General features: G+C 37.7%; 1 protein-coding gene across 16 annotated transcripts in view; it reads right to left on the bottom strand.

The window, feature by feature from the left end:
* Positions 1–17,377, bottom strand: part of PPP1R9A (protein phosphatase 1 regulatory subunit 9A) — a 219,387-nt gene that overhangs the window by 14,339 nt on the left and 187,671 nt on the right. For 5 of the 16 annotated variants that reach the window (XM_084896633.1, XM_084896644.1, XM_084896648.1 and 2 more), the window contains 4 exons: positions 15,188–15,345; positions 14,383–14,683; positions 5,085–5,172; positions 4,898–4,987 (listed from right to left, as the gene is read on the bottom strand). In XM_084896633.1, the coding sequence (XP_084752759.1) occupies positions 4,898–4,987; positions 5,085–5,172; positions 14,383–14,683; positions 15,188–15,345 (637 nt within the window). The remainder of the gene's footprint in view (positions 1–4,897; positions 4,988–5,084; positions 5,173–14,382; positions 14,684–15,187; positions 15,346–17,377) is intronic. The other 11 variants (XM_084896637.1, XM_084896638.1, XM_084896639.1 and 8 more) reach the window with 4 other exon arrangements.

Raw genomic sequence — 17,377 nt, 5'->3', positions numbered from 1 at the left:
AAGAAATATAAGTCCTGGGGGAGGTAAAACAAGTTATCTCCAGCTTCACAAGCTTGGGACTATCTCCATAGAGAGGTCTCAGCCCCCTCTCCCCATCCACACTCCTTAAAAATGGAACTGCACATTGGGGAGTTGGCTCTCTCTGTAGATCTCACTGTCTATCCAGAATTTAACTTCTGAGGTTTGTCTTTTAGCTCAGGCCCTACATTCCGTGAAAAATGCTGAAAAAGCTCTAAAATAAAACTATTTCCTCTGCAGTCTCACACTCTTATTAGTGGGTATAGGATTTATTTTTCTTATTTAGTTATACATTTCTGAATCAATCAAATGATGTGGGAAATTCGTTAGGTGTTCCATCCACAATTCAAATAAAGCACTGTAGTGCTTTGATACATGAATACTATTTTAAGTTATACATAGGCCATTATCAAAGACAGCTAGACTATCTTTTCCTATTCCCAAGTGCACTGCCTTTGTAACAACCCTTTTAGAACCACTAACCTTTGCAAGAAATAAGATTATTGGTACCTAATTTTTGTCATTCTAATGACTTATTTGGAAAGGACTTTGGGTAGTTCAAATCCTGGCCAGGCAACATTTCAAACAAAATCTGAAGACCACATCTAAACGCTTCCATAAAATCCTCACTGCCAGGAAAATATCCAAGACTGATCATTCCAGATGCACCTGGCCATCCAGTGCAGAAGCAGGCCTGGAGGCCACAGTGGGAGTGTGAAGAAGGAGGGGAGGGAAGCTCAGCCTCAGTGATATCCAGAGGCTTTCTCCGACAATGAAGACAATGGAAGGCACAGAGGAAAAGTCACATAGAAAGCAATGCAAGCCCACATCTAAGGAGATGGCCACGTCCTCACAGCTGTAAACCACCAGGTTCTGGGGTTTTCTGAAGAATATTTCCCAATTCTCCAGGAGAGCTGGCTGTGCCCCTCTGAGGCTGTATCCTATCCACCTCCTTTATTTGTGTATCCTCGATTCTAACACCCCCTCCATACACTGATGCAACCCCAGTGTGTTTGCCAGTATCCACAAAGAGCTGAACAGGCATGCTTCCATTTGCTTGGACCTTGAGTAGAGAATGTTCATCTTAAAAAAGTGAACTCTCCACTACTTTAAACTCATAAACCCATCAGCTTTACAGACATGCTTTGTAAAATAAATGCCAATTTCCTTCCAGATAAATCGAACTATTGAGTCTACAAAAGGAGTGCAGGAGTTTTGGTAACAGTTATTCTATTATTGACCACTCTTACAGTCTGTTGCACTTGGTGGAGAAATGTATTAAGAATAAGGTAAAATTCTTCCTTCCCTCCTTTCCCTTACTCCTTCCTTTCTTAACATTTTTTTTACTCTCAGGACAGGTTAGGGGCTAAGGTACTAACTCTATATTCATCCTTCATAATCCCCTTGAAAAATCAAGATCAGTGGAAATAAATTCTTAATGGATCTGAAAAGATTTTCTAGGTATGTGCTCTGTTTTCCTTCACAGCTTGGACACTAATGGCTCATTGTCATTTTGGGGGAAAATAGAATCAAATCATAGCTATATTTCTGATTATTTTATTGTTAGGAACTGGAAGGAATTAAGTCTCGGTAATAATAAAATGTCAGTTGGGGTTGGGTGATGAGGTGGGAAAGTAAGTTTCCTGGCAATTAAATGGTTTCTAGTTTACAACTCTATAGAACAATGAACTCATTTATATAGATCTTGGAACTAGATTAACCTGGGGTTAGAACCCCAAAAAATAAATTGCTAAGGTAAACACTCCATGGTGATTTTAGGGGATTGGTTTTAACTTTGAATACAAGGTAAGTTAGGGCACATACCTAAGGTTGTAGGTACAATCCCTGGCCAGGGTGCTTATGGGAGGCAACTGAACCATTTCTTTCTCTCTCTCTCTCTCTCCCTTCCTTTCTCACTACACCCCTCTAGAGTGATGCATTTATTCCCAGTTCCCTGCAGCTGCTGTGCGAGCTTGTGGCTAAAGGTCCTCAACACCCATCTACCTCCAGGGTCCCAGGAGGCCAGCTCAGCTGCACTAAGCTCCCACCTGGCAGTAATTGTCCTTTCTGGAGTACCTTTTGTAAGGTTCCGGACCCATTATCAATCTATTTAGAAGAACAAAGGCTGCCATTTGGATTTGATTAGTGTTAACCAAATTACTGTGATAGCTCAAAAAATTACCTTTTTGAAACAGAAAAAGTCTCTCTTCTTCACTATTCTACTATTTTCCTTAGGTGAATTCCTTTCAGTTGTCAGAATTCTACTATAATTACAAATAATTTGAAAATGATGATCCTAATTTAAAACTATTCTATAGCGTTGGCACACATGGAACCACCTGTGATGACTGAAGCAGAGACCGCAGGGCTAGTGCTGTAAAGCTGCAGAGCTGGCCAGGCAGCCGAGAGGGAAGTCTGGCTGGTTCAAAAGCTGGCATTAGCTGTGATGAGACAGTGTGCACATGACAGTCTGCCATCAGCCACCCAAGGTTTTGCCTAGAGCCGTGGTCGGCAAACTGCCGCTAGCGAGCCAAATACGACTCTTTACCCCCTGGAGTGTGGCTCTTCCAAAAATGCCATGGGCTGGGAGAGAGTCTATTTTGAAGAAGTGGCGTTAGAAGAAGTTTAAAAAATTTGGCTCTCAAAAGAAATTTCAATCGCTGTACTGTTGATATTTGGCTCTGTTGACTAATGAGTTTGCCGACCACTGGCCTAGAATAAGGTGAGCACTCACCAACAGAATCCAGATGTGCTTGCTTTTCACCTGGAATGTATACAAAGTGGTAACACTCTGGCTACTGCCATGACATTCACTAGAACCTTTCATGCCTGCTGAATGCCTGTGGTTCTGCCCCTTTTAGCCTCAAACGTGAGAGGGAGTGACCACCTCAAAGGCCCAGAGAAGAAAGGGAGAAACTCAGAGGTGTCTGAGCTTCTCTCCTTTAAACAGGTTCATTACTTGTTTCTTTTATTCCCTCTAAGCATATTTGATAGTTTTCTACTCTTAACTTCAAGGCACAAAGTAGACTTTTGTATTTCTCACTCCAAAATCACACAAAGTTAGTAAGTCTCTTTTGAGTTGCATTATGGTCTTATTTTAACTGAGATTGTTGACCCCTTACAAACAAAACTTTCTACCCTTTCTCCATATTACAGCATAAAGGAAACCCAACCAACAAAAATAATTAATTTGGAACTCTCGCTTGTCATCCCCCTCCCAATTCTTCTGTAATCCCAGGGAGAAGGTATAACGTCTCACCACATGGTACACCGGTAAAAAAAAAAAAAAAAAAAAAGGAAAACAAGGAAACAGCAGAGGACAACCTAGGAAATGGGCAAATGGTCCCCCAATGATTTCATAGTATTTTATTCTTAGCATTTTGCCTGTATCTTTCTTACTGTGTGCTTTTGAGATGATTCCCAAATTTCATAAAGAAATATAAGTGAGTCAGAGAAAGACAAATACCATATGATTTCACTTATATGTGGAATCCAAGGAGCACAATAAAAGAACAGACAAAATAGAAATAGACTCTTAGACACCAAACAGAATGACAGTTGTCAGACTGGTAGGGCTAGGTGAAAAAGGTGAAGGGACCGAGAAGTACAAATTGGTAGTTCCAGAATAGCCATGGGAATGAAAGTACAATTTAGGCAACATAGTCAATATTGTAATAACTAAGTATGGTGCCAGGTGGGCACTTGAATATCAGGGGACCACTTTGAAAGTATCGGATTGTCTAACCACTATGCTGTATACCTGAAACTAGCACAAAATAATATTGAATATAAACTGTAACTTTTAAAAAACCAACCATTAGATGATTAAGTACTTGAAGATGACAGGAATTACTGGAAAGACATCTGGACACTTAAAAATATCGAGGGGACCACTTTGAAAGTATCTGATTGTCTAACCACTATGCTGTATACCTGAAACTAACACAAAATAATACTGAATATAAACTGTAATTTAAAAAAAAAACCAACCATTAGATGCGTAAGTACTTGAAGATGACAGGAAGTATTGGAAAGACATCTAGACAGGAGACACAAGCCCCAGCTAATGGACATCAATTGCCTATTGCACAGTCCTGGGGTAATCAATTCAATGATACAGAGGCTTCACCTTCATCGGTAAAGTATGGTGTTATTATCAGTCCTTCAGGTCTTATTGTAATGACCAATGATAAATGTGAAACTTCTCTGTAACTTGCAAACAATAATAATAGCAGCAAACTGTTATCTTTATTATTATTTTTATAATAGCTTCTATGTGTCAGGTAGCATTTTAAACGTTTACATGAAAACTCACTTAAGCCTTACACTAAATGGGAAAATGGAGACACAGAGGCTAAATAACTTGTCCAAGATTTAAAAGGTGAGAGCTCTGATTCAAACCCAGGCAGTCTAACTTCAGGGCTCTATGCTTTACCGAGCTGAGTTTGAATGAATTATCACAGAAGGGAACTGGGAAAACTTGAAAACATGCTGGGAAAAGCCCACTTCTCTAAAGGAAAGTCTTTACAGTGCAGTACGCATAGTTGACAGGGCTACCAACAAACAGCTGATTCCAGCAGGAGACGGTTATCATTCTTATATGTGTGGGAATTCAACTGTCTTGAAAGCCAATAGGTACTTACTACCAATTGGCATCATTATTCTGTACTTAAATATTTGATGGAAATTCTGCAATTAAGGCAATGGATATTCCAAGGCCCGGTATAGGCTTTAGTTGGAGTAAGACATAGAAATTGTGAAATTTTTCTTTCATCTCACTATAGGTACATTGAAGATCCCGGCCACTGATTTTGGTGAACAGTGGGAGGGGGTCAGGGAGTTTAGCTATAGAGATGAACCTGTGTCCTCCATCACTCACCCGTACCTGCTACTTGGAGAAAACCTACTGGCTTCTTTTTCTTTTTCTTTCCATTTCTTTCCCTTGTTGGAGTTCCTTCGCAATGGTGCCCTATAAAGGCAGACACATTCAGAAAGGGAAAGCGGGCATACTCTCTTTTAGTCCTCCTTTTACAAAGGGCTTGCCTTTCACATCATGAAGTGCTTACCCCAGATCCACAAACTTCCGCTTAATTTTCCCTCCTTGCACCGCCAATGAACTGGACGCCCTTAGTGATTTGGGACCTTTGGCACCGTCTAGAATATATACATATGCAAAGAAAGACCAGTTATTATTATTTGTAAAGCTATGAGTCAAAAGTAATTGCATCTCTGAAGAGATCTGACTCAATTTCTAACTGTAAAAGAAAATAATGGATGCCTTTTTTTAAAAAGATCTAAGAAATGTCGCTATGCTAAGGAACATTCGGTTAAGCTAGAAGATGTCCTGATGGATCAAGGACAAAGAGCTTTAGCTTCAAAAATATTGAAATGGCAGAAACTGGTTTGGCTCAGTGGTAGAGCGTCGGTCTGCGGACTGAAAGGTCCCAGGTTCGATTCCGGTCAAGAGCATGTACCTTGGTTGCAGGCATATCCCTGGTAGGGGGTGTGCAGGAGGCAGCTGGTCGATGTTTCTCTCTCATCGATGTTTCTAGCTCTCTATCTCTCTCCCTTCCACTCTGTAGAAAATCAATAAAATATATTTAAAAATATTGAAATGAACAAAATAAGGAGGAATAAACACTATCAAGTTACCCCTTACATTAACATCAGAGACCAACATAACTTTCCTTTTGTTCTATCTAGTTCTCTTTATCTCTCAGATCCCGTTCAGAAAGCCACCCCTGAGAGTAAGAGAGATTAAGGGAGAAAGTGATAGGCAGAGCTTTCCCTTCCGGTCCAATGGCCTGTAGCCAGTCCGGGGCCAGAGGAAGGCAGTCATGGGGAAGACTTTCTTCAACAGGGGCTCAGCTCTAAGACATTGATATCTTTGAAAGGTCTCTCTTTGAAGTTGGGTTGGAGCATAACTTGGCGGGCCTCCTGTGATGGCGAAGATGCCAAGTGCTCCTCGGTGTTTGGAGCTGAATGACCTTTGCCCCCTGAGTTAAGCTGGCACTCCGAATGGCAGCAGCTGCTGGGGATGGGCACACTCAAAATAAAGCCAAAAACCAATCAGTGGAGAGAGACTCTGCGAATGGAGTTCAATATTAAATGTAGGAGACAGAGTTTACTGGTGCAACTCATTCCACTCTGGACAAGGTGGAAAACTCCTAAGGCTCTACCTGGAACCATTTAGCAAAGGATGCTGTTTGGTATTATCTTCCAGCATATCCAGTTATCTGAGATGATTAGCAAGGGGTGCTTTAATATTAATGCATATGAGAGTGTGAAACTACTCCTCCCTAATTATTGTTGCCTATCTTTATCTCTTTAAAATTTAAAAACTTCCAGCAACTTCCTGGCATGGAGCACCGAGAGAATAGTCCTCCTAAGAAAGTGTTCAATTAACCATGCAGGTTTATTTTATTTATTTTAGGAGAAATTTCTTAACATGCATCCTTACAAAACACACAGTTCTCATTTAGGAGTCTATGTTCAAAGCTCTAAAGAAGCACTGGATATCAGCAAACATTCTAAGGGTTCTTCTCAATGAACTTTTCATATTTTTAGCTAATGACACTCAGATTACAATAATTCCTTGAAATGTATGTGATAAAATACAAGAGTCAGAAATATATCCATGTCCAAGTCCACTTCTAACCTGAAATATTTATTACGAGTATTTGCATCATTACTCTTTGGGTAACTGAATTAATCAGCCACAGATGTGACACAGACACAAGGAAAATCCATGGACATGGCACAGATACCTTCTGAGGTGGTTTTGCTAATGGACATAAAAAAAAAAAAAAAAAAAAAAAGCAGAGTTTCAATTCTCCTAAGAGAAGCCAGAGAAAAGGAAGTGTTGGATCCTTCCAGATCAATCTTAAAGTAACTCTTAATGGCTAGTACTGTGCAAAGTTAAAAAGAAGACTGCCTGATTATTTTCTGAATTAGAGGTAGCTGAGATGGGAAATGTTTTAACGAGTGGTGAGAGGACCAGATGAGACAATGTACTTGGATGCACTTTGTGACCTATTAGAGTTGCAGTTACTGGACCTCTTGGGACTAAAAGCCCGATTATACCCATCACAGAGCCTGCTGCTGGGTAACCTCACATCATTATCTCACACATTTGCCAAAGTGTGTTCCACGGAACACTTATGTGAATGCCTTCAAAAGATTGAAGAGGCAAGATTAAGTAACAATACACTTTCCCATTTCAAATCAATCAAGTACCTTTTAATGAACATCAGAACCTCTAGTCTACATAAAAAGCAACATTGGATCGTTATGATTTCAGGGGGGGAAAATAGAAATGTTACCTTTTTGTTTGTTTATTTAGCTGTATGTAAAATTCTACTAGGCTTTTTGAAATCTCTCTAATACTTCCTTCCTGAGCAATCAGACATCTGCTGACCTGGTCCTCATTTCCAAAGGCACTGAAAGAACTCCCGACAGCTAAATATGGAGGCTTTTATGGACTTCATTCTCCTCCACCTCAGGGCAAAAGACTCCTGATTACCTCCCAGGCCTGGCTCCTCTCTTGAGTGTACAGTCTCCTCTATTACAAAATGAGATGATCATCTTTCCCCCATAATATTTCTGATTTCCTATTTTCTATTAAAGACAAAACCATATTTTCTGAGGCTAGAAACCTGTGATAAGTTTTGACTCCCTCACTTTCTCTCCTCTATGTCTAGTCAACGTCTGTGTCAAAGGTTCTTGCATCTTCACTGCTCCTCCTTAGTTAGAGGAGATCCCCTCAGAGTCTCATCTTTCCCATACCTAGTGTATTTCATTCTTATTCCTCTGCTCAAACATCTTGTGGTTTCCTAGTAAGGCAAGGTACCTAAGGTATTTAAATTCTATAACTGTGGACTCAACCTACGGTTCAATTTTATGTGCAACCGCTCTTAGCACACATAGACAAACTGCTTCAGGCAGGCTGGGGCAGCACCATTCCTTTAAATTCAGCTTACTTGTGCCTATCTCTGGCAATGCCATCTCTCCCTGCTCAACATACCTTCCTTACCCACCCTTCTGCTTTTTTAGTTGCTCCGTCGTTACTCTAACTGTATGTTCTTTTTTAACGTCCTATTTGTCAACCTCAGCTGGATATTATATTGCCCTTTTCTGAGCAATGATACAATTTAATATGTATTATTATATATTAATTTAATATTATATATGAAGGCCTAATGCAATATGTTATTAGTAAATGAATCCTGAAAATATTTCTACTTGCCAAGACATTAATTCAACAAATATTTCTGAAGGCATGTTCTGTATCAGGCAATGTGCTAATAGTTACATGTAAAATTAGAATAGTAATCTCTAGGTATCAACAGTAGAAAACCGATAGTGTTTAATTTACTCTACTTAACCTTGTCTGAATAAAGGTCTATTGCTACATAAGTCTAGAGACCAGCAGTTCAGTATTAGGTTACTCAAAAAATAGGCATGAGGACAACATATTCATGCCTCCTATTATCATATAACTTGTTTTATAAATCTCTAGAAATAGTCTTTTACTTCCTCTAATTTTAACTCAAATGGGATTAAACATTTATCGTTTAGCCAATTACAATGAGACTTTTTAAAATCTTAGTTTCCACTAAGATCCCACAAATATGACAACAAAATGATGACTTGCGAATGCAATATTGACTTGAGTTAGAAATCTTTCACTTCAATTAGGTGTTCAATCACACCACCAAGTTATTTTCAGAATTGCAATCCAATATAGCTATAACTTAATCATTAACTTTATAGTAAATTGACAGACCAAAAGCAGTGGTATATTACTGTTTTAAAAATCTAGATAAAGGGTAATCAATGACTAAGACACTTTCAGAGTTTATCTGATAATGTTCAGTGGAAGGAACTTTATGTCTAGACTAGGGGAAAGCAAGCTCTCTCTGTAAAAAAAAAAAAAATTAGGTTGTGGGCTCTTGTCTCTGTGACAACTACTCAATTCTGCTCTTTTTTTTTTTTAATATATTTTATTGATTTTTTTTACAGAGAGGAAGGGAGAGGGATAGAGAGCTAGAAACATTGATGAGAGAGAAACATCGACCAGCTGCCTTCTGCACACCTCTTACTGGGGATATGCTCACAACCAAGGTACATGCCCTTGACCGGAATCGAACCTGGGACCTTGCAGTCTGCAGACCGACGCTCTACCACTGAGCCAAACCGGTTTCGGCTCAATTCTGCTCTTGTGGCATGAAAGCAGAGAGCACCTAACTTGAGTGTGATACACAGAAGACTTTATAAGGGCAAGTGGAGGCTGGATTTGGTGTGATAACCTCTGTTCTAGAAGACCTTCATTGGTTTTCTGCAGAGACATACTTAATTCATCCAAGACACATAGTATGCATCAATTATATGCCTTACTCCTTTGGGGGGGACTAAAAATACAAAGAAGAACATGATGAATGGGAAAACTTTGGCTCATACTTGACAACTAGATCACTCATCATATACAAAGGTATAGAAGCAGAAGTAACTGAAAATTTCTATGGGATATAGAGAATAATTCCCTCTGCCTGGGAATGGAAAGGGACCCCTGAAAGGAGGCAAGATTTAAGCTGGGCTCTGAAGAAGGACTAGAAATTTCCTAGAATGGTAGATAAGAATATAAATGTGAAGACTAGTTTGTACTTGTGAGTCCTGCTAAATTCCATTCTAGTTCATTTATTGGTGAGCCAATGACTTGTATGAACCACGTATATAAACATACAGAGGGAAATCAAGTTAACCATACTTCACCTTTGTGCTGCCTAGATCTGCATAGTGAATTAGTCTCATAGAACAAGGAACTCCAGGATTTTCCACAATGCTATTCTCCAAGTTGGGTTTTGAAAACAACAAAGCTAGATCCTACTCTGTGAATCTATATTGTATTGGAGCTTGAAATGTCATAAAATTGGAAGCATGTGATTTCTCTAATGTTTTAGTGATACGGAGGTCCATCTTGGGAACTAGGCAGGCCGAGTCCCTGGGGGACATGAAAGAGCTATAGGATTGGTGAAACAAGCATTCATCAGTCAGCCAGTCTAATGGGCATATTTCATACATGTATCCAGGTAATTTTAATTTTTTGCTCATTTTGATTTATGAATCTAACAATCAGGAGAGTACAAAAGATATGAATGATGTTGGTTATTATTTCAGTTCTATCTCCCAAAGTAAACTAAAAAATTAGTATTATGGTTCTTTCTAAGTTGAACAGCATGAATCAGTCCCTCTGAACTTGATTAAATCTGGATGCATTATTGAATTTCCAGACTTAGAATACTAAGGCCTAGAGTCTTGGCTCTCAAAACACTGACTTGATGAGAGCTTTTGAAGGTTTTCATTCTTTTGGAAGTAGGCCAAATTACAGTGCAAGTCCTTCAACAACTTGACAATTACTTTTGATGAATTAGTGGGCTGGACATATTTTCTCTTGCCTCCACTAGCATTTTGTCCTCCCTAAGTATTTAATTTTTATCTCAAAATTTCTAGAAGAGCTGTGCTTAGGACCAATCTATGGAAGACAATTCCAGCAACTGACAAGTCCAGGAAGGGAAACCAGGAGAAATATCTGAAGTAAAGCTATGTTGCTTATCAAGAGTTACAAAACAGAGTGAGCTCCCACAATAAACTCTATTTCTATGTTCACTGCGTATTTGTAGAAAGCTTACAATTTTGGATCTGATACAAGATAAATGAGTCTAGACTTTTCAAAAATGCAGTGATTTGCAATCATAGCTGCAATGTAGGAGTGTGTCCCATATCACTACTGGCACTGGTTGGTGGGACTCTTGAAATGTTTTGGCAATTTGATGGGTATCTAATTTAAATGACAATTTCTCCATCATCTTTTTATATTTTAGACATAATGCAGATCTTCTCTTCAATGAATTGACAAGTTTATTTCCTTAGCATATTTTTTGCTTTAAAAAATTACTTGAAGCTATTTGTATATTAAAGTCTATTGGTTAACTTTGTATGTGTGGTCCTTTTATGCTTTTTATCTTCTAAAATCAAGACTATTTATATGATAGTTGCAGAGTTTAAAGAAAAAACAAAACAACAAACCTCCATTTCATTTGTCATCCCACCTCCACTGCAGTTTATACATATAAAGTCCCCGTCTGTACTTCTCTATTTCTACTCCCAACATTCTCCCCATGTAACTTAGCTTTGTCATACCCATTCATAACTTCAATATTATGCATGTATCTCTAAGTAATCTTCTAGTTTTATCTAACTCTATATCAATAGAATCATATATATTAGTCTATATTCACCTATAATTTGCTTTTCAATGTCTTTTTCTAGAGATTCACCTTGTTGTAATGTTTCAGTGTGGTTTTGTTCATTTTCCTGCCTGCACAATTCATTATAGAAATATACTACAATTCATTTATCTTTTCTACTGGTGATTATTCTAGTGATTACCAGTTTTTGGTTGTTCCCAGGTTTTACTATTGCACAACAGGACTGCTATGAACATATATTCCTGTACATGATTCTTAGTAGACAAGTGCAGGATTTCTTTTGGATATATAAACAGGTGAGGATTGGCTGGGTAGGGACATTTTCAAACTTACTAGGTAATGCCAAATGATTTCTAAAGAGCTTGTACCAATTTACACTTCCACCAGCAAATATCTGATTTTATGGTTGTCTCACATATCCACCAGCATTTGGTAATATCAGATTATAATATTTTTGGCAATCTGGTAGGTATAAAATAGTATCTCATTTGGTGAATTTCATAGTTTCCTGATTACTAATGGAGTTAAACAACTTTTTGTAAATATTACAGGCATTTGATTTTCATTTTCTATACAGTGCCTTGTTCAAGACATTACACATTTTCCTACTGGATTATTTGTCTTTTTTTTTTTTTTTTTTTTTAGGGCTTTATAGGAATTATTTACACAATCTGGACAGTAATTCTTTGTAAATTACATGGGCAGTAAATATTTTCTATCAAGTTTTAGGGCTTCTTTATTAGGTCTTTTGAGAAATAGAATGTTCTAGTTTTACTTTACCTATCTTTTCCTTATGGTTTATGCTTTTTGCATCTTTTTTAAGAAAACCTTCCCTATCCTGAAGATACAAAATGTTCTCCTCTATAGTTTTTAAAGTTTTATAGTTTTGTATTATCTAATTAAATATTGAATCCTCCTTGAATGAAATCTTTACATGGTATATGTATATTATAGTTTTTAAAAATATGGATAATCAACTTTCCTAGAACAACTTATTAAAAACTATCCTTTCTCTACCTACCTACACATGCAACTGTCATAAAATGTATGTGTATATAAAACCTGCTTCTAAGCTCTTTGTCTGTTTATTTATATACATCTGCATAAACAAAATGCAGAATTAAATAATTCCAGGTATCAGGTAAGCAAGATCCTCCACTTCAGTCTTCTTCAAGAGTTTCAGGTACTTTTGGACTCTTTTTCTTTCTTATAAATTTAGTATCAGCTTGTCAAGTTCCACAAAATGTCTGTTGTACTGAATCTCCAGTTAAGTATGGAGAGAAATGAGATTTCTTTCTTGCTATTCAATTTTTTAAATGACAAAATAATTTTTACAGTGAACAAACATATATCCACCCTCTAGTTTCTGTAACTTCCATCTTACATTTTCTTTATCATATAACAATTCCTCTACTTATCTATTAATCCATTAACTTTTAATCCATTAATTTTTAATTGCATTTCAAAGTAAGTTGCAGACACTTCACTCTTATACTTACCATGGAATAGATTTTTACATATTTATTTTATATCTTTTTTTCAGATGTGAAAGATAATACAGCTGACTCTTGAACAACATGGGTTTGAACTGTATGGGTCCTACTATACATACATTTTTTTTTTTTTTGATTTTGTACAGAGAGGAAGGGAGAGAGATAGAGAGTTAGAAACCCATATGAGAGAGAGTCATCTATCAGCTGCCTCTTGCACACCCCCTACTGGGGATATGCCCACAACCAAGGTACATGCCCTTGACCGGAATCGAACCCGGGACCTTTCAGTCCCCAAGCGGACACTCTATCCATTGAGCCAAACCGGTTTCAGCTATACACACATTTTTAAAAATAAATATACTGTCAGCCCTCTGCATCTTCACATTTTGCATCCATGGATTCAACCAACCATGGATTAAAAACAGTATTTTTTAAAAAATATATTTTTATTGATTTTTTTACAGAGAGGAAGGAGATAGATAGAGAGCTAGAAACGTCGAGAGAGAAACATCGACCAGCTGCCTCTTGCACATCCCCTACCGGGGATGTGCCTGCAACCAATGTACATGCCCTTGACCGGAATCGAACCTGGGACCTTTCAGTCCGCAGACCGACGCTCTACCACTGAGCCAAACAGGCTTCGGCTAAAAACAGTATTTTTTATCTGCAGTTGGGAATCTATGGATATGGAAGACCAACTGTATGCCTTATTCTATACCATTTTATATAAGAGTTTTGAGCATTCACAAATTTGAGTGTCTGTGGGAAATCCTGGAACCAACCTTCATGGATACCAAAGAACAAATGTAGTTAAGTTGTTGGGAAGTCCAAAGTTATATGTGGATTTGGGAAGTCCAAAGTTATATGTGGATTTTCAACTGTGTGAGGGTCAGGACTCCTAGTCCACATTACTCAAGGGTTACTATATAACCCGATATACTTGGTGACTTCAAAGGAACATGTCCGATGTGGCAGGAAGAGGATGAACCTATTCTTTTTTCATCTATGCATCATTTAACTTGTTTACACAAAAATTGATTACTTCTATAAATTAAAACATACTATTAAAAAGACAAAAGTGTACTGACACTGCTTTGAAATTCTGATGTTAATTCTAGAAACTTCTTACAATAATTAATACATTAATCTCCCTGCATTACCTTTATTAGAGCTTTCTACTACATTTGCATTATAAATCATTATTGTGAAAATTTCTTCTAAGTAAAAACCAAACTAATAGGCTAATATCTATATCACCTTCATCCATATGCATAAATATATATATTTTTTCTATATGTCTATGTTAGCATTTATTGAAACTCGGCTGCTATTCCACAAAATCTCTAGAAGGCCTCCTGAATAACATCCTTCATTAGTAAACTTGTGGAGAGTTGAAGAGATAAAAATACTAACTAGGTAGGAAAAGATAAACATAAATAAATGGAAGAGGAATGTTCTCTTATCCCATAACATAAAAAAAGCAATATTAATTATTTAGCTATGAGGAGACAAAGAACTTACGATTATGAGAAAAAAATGTTATTTTTACATTGCAGAAATCAAGGGGTTAATTAGACACAATGAAAGAAAAAAATTAACAGTACCTTTTTCTTGAGATATTTTCTTGGTGGTGGCTTGATGATGGCAAGGAGATTCTTCAATTTCATGATCAGATTTTGAAGGAGAGGAGAGTGAACTGTCTCCCCAAGTAGAGGAGGAAGGCTCCCTCTCTGGGTGCAAGGGTCCTTGAGATTCAGTTATCTGGTCAGACTTGGAGAAGGGCACACTGACAGCCTCGGAAGTGAGGGATGAAGCACCAGAATCTGATTCTGGAGAAGAAGTTCGCAAACCCTTGGGCAGAAGTGATTTGGTAATGTGCATGTGGTTACAGAAACTGTTTGAAGGCTGTCAATATAAGAGATTATAGAGGAGGTTATGCCACTGAGCATCGGTTCCATGTAGTACTTACTTTGAAATCAGATCGACCTTATTTTTCGTGAATCCCCATGAAAACCAATTTTATTTGTTGGTTTACAAATGAGACTCCATAGTTCACAACGACTCACCATATTACCATAGTAACTAACACAGACAACCGAGACATACTGGAACAATTATTTGTACATTCATTATTTCCTACTAGGTAGAACCAACTGCTGAATATCAAAAATACCATCATGAAATATGACAATGTAGGTAATGCTCTTGGTTAGTTCATCAAATGAGTATAGAAAGAACTTGAATTACAACAATATATTCAGTTGAGTAAAGATTTTGGAGAGAAAAAAAAGTGAACTATTCCAGATATTTCAAATGAGGCCATAGAATCTGGTTGCAGAAAAATCAATAAACTGTAGGAATAAGGACAGAGCCCAACACTGTAATCAGGAAATGGTCAAGGGCACTCACCTTTCGCTCTAGACTGTCTTCCCCGTCTGTTGAACTGACACTATCATAGAGCCTTGTCCTGGAGGGCCTCTGGCGTCGGTTCTTCACGGACAGCTGGGCTCGGGTTTTCAGGGCTTTCGAATCCAGGCGCTCTGTCTCAGGGACCGCTTCATTCAAGTCTAAGAAAAGATCATTGCAAAATAATCAGGGAGAGAAAGCTTTGGAGAGGATTGATAGAGAGACCACAGACACTGATAACAAAATCTTAGGGTTATCAGTCACACCAGGCAGGAAACCATGACGGCCTGTGTAATATCCCACAGATAACCAAAAAATACATTTAAAAAAGGGGAGATCTAAAAGAAGTGTACAAAGCCTTAGGGAGAAAAACCAACACTAAAGGTGGCCAAGGCAACAACAAAAATCTAACATCCAAAGAGCATAAAACCTTCCTAAAACATAATTAGAAGAGGCACTGATTTGCATTTCCTTATTTATGTGTATGCATGCTGGAGTGTTTGATGAACAATATATTGTATAAGGGGGAAGGTCTATCAAAGTTGGGAGATCTTTTAGAAACTAAGGAAAAAACCTAAGCAGGTCAGGTGTCAGGTCAAGCACAGGTAATAAAAAATGAGCATCATTGTAAATTTTCTTTAGCAAAATTTACTAATAGGCTTTTATCTTTTTCCTTTTTTCTTTTCAGAGTGGTAGTCATTAAATGAAACCATGCTGTTCAAGAAATTAATAATTAAGTACTTCTGGGTTTAAATTATTAAAATAAAGCAAATAATAGAGTTGCAAAAAAATAAGTACTGATATTAATAAAACAATTTCTTACAGTAGCAGTACCCCAGGAAATTCCTTATCACAGTAAAGATAAAGTTGTGCTCTGAATATATTACAAAACCAAAAACAAGTAAGCACCTCAGGCTCTACCTCTCTTATGTATAAAAGTTAGCAACTGGCATGTGATTTTAACAAAAATATTTTTCCTTACCAGATACATCTGATGAATGATAATATTTAAAGAAGATTTTGACTTCTCATTTCCCATATTTGAAAGAAAAGTGAATATTCAAAAAAGTAAAACCATTCAGCTCTATATAAAGGACAGCTAAATATCTTATAATTAGTAGTCTCTTTATGTTTTTACGTGTCAACAGATTAAAAAAATTTTCTTTATCACTTTAATTTCCTTCTTCCAATAAAATCTAAACTTGCAGCTTCTCATTAAGATTTCACCAATTTTGATAACTGGGGAGAATCAACCTTACAAACTCTGTTTACATGTAAAACATGGAAACACAAAATAGATGGAAGCAATAATAATATCACTGGATATACTTTCGTGCATGCTTATCTGTTTCATATTTGGATTTTATGTTCTTTGACATGAAGTCCTGTCACATACACCATCTCATGTGTCCTCGCAACAGCTCCAAGTGACAAAGCAGCCAAGTATGCTTTCCCTCTCCTGAGCTCAGAGAACTTGAGTAACTTGCGGTCATCTACATAGCTAGCTGATGAGCTGCCATGACCATTCTAGCTTTTTGGACTCCCAGGCTACTACTCTCCAATTTAGTGTTGAACAAGATACAGAGTAAGATTTTAAAGGTGTCAGAGTCCAGTATTTTCCATTGTATCAATAAAATCACATTTGGTGTGACTGGAAATTCACTTCTCCAACAGGCTATATAAGGACCCTGACCATAAACCTCCCACATAGGTGTTAAGAAAGCATAAAAAAGGGAAGACATTGAAAATTATAGGGAAAATGATTCTTATTTGGTTGGTTTAAGAATAACTTTGGCTACTTGGTGACAAAAAGACCTAAGGAGGAAGCTCATTCTACTTATGTAAATATGGGTCCTCTCGCAATAGAATCCTGCCTGCGGCGGACCCAGCACAGCACTCAACTCCATCACTAGGTACAGAACAACAGGGCGAGGGAACAGGAGAACTACTTATTAGCAGGGTTTAGACTATAGAGAATTTATTCTGGGACTACTGACTCCATTACTATTCGGTAATTTACCAGGTCCTGGTGTCAGTCAATCCCCAAATGGCAATTTGGTGCATCTGCTTTAGTACCAGCTAGCACTGACTCGGTTCAACCCGCTGGAGGGCACACATGGAGCTGCCTCTTTTAAAGATGAAGCCAGCTGGAACCTGAAAAGCAGTGCCTTAAATCCATGATCCAAGTGGCCA

Source organism: Pipistrellus hanaki (assembly GCF_964339955.1).
Source record: "Pipistrellus hanaki genome assembly, chromosome: 10".
Lineage (NCBI taxonomy): Eukaryota > Metazoa > Chordata > Mammalia > Chiroptera > Vespertilionidae > Pipistrellus > Pipistrellus hanaki.
The sequence above is the reverse complement of the archived record's forward strand: the minus strand, read 5'-3'. Positions and strand labels throughout refer to the sequence as shown.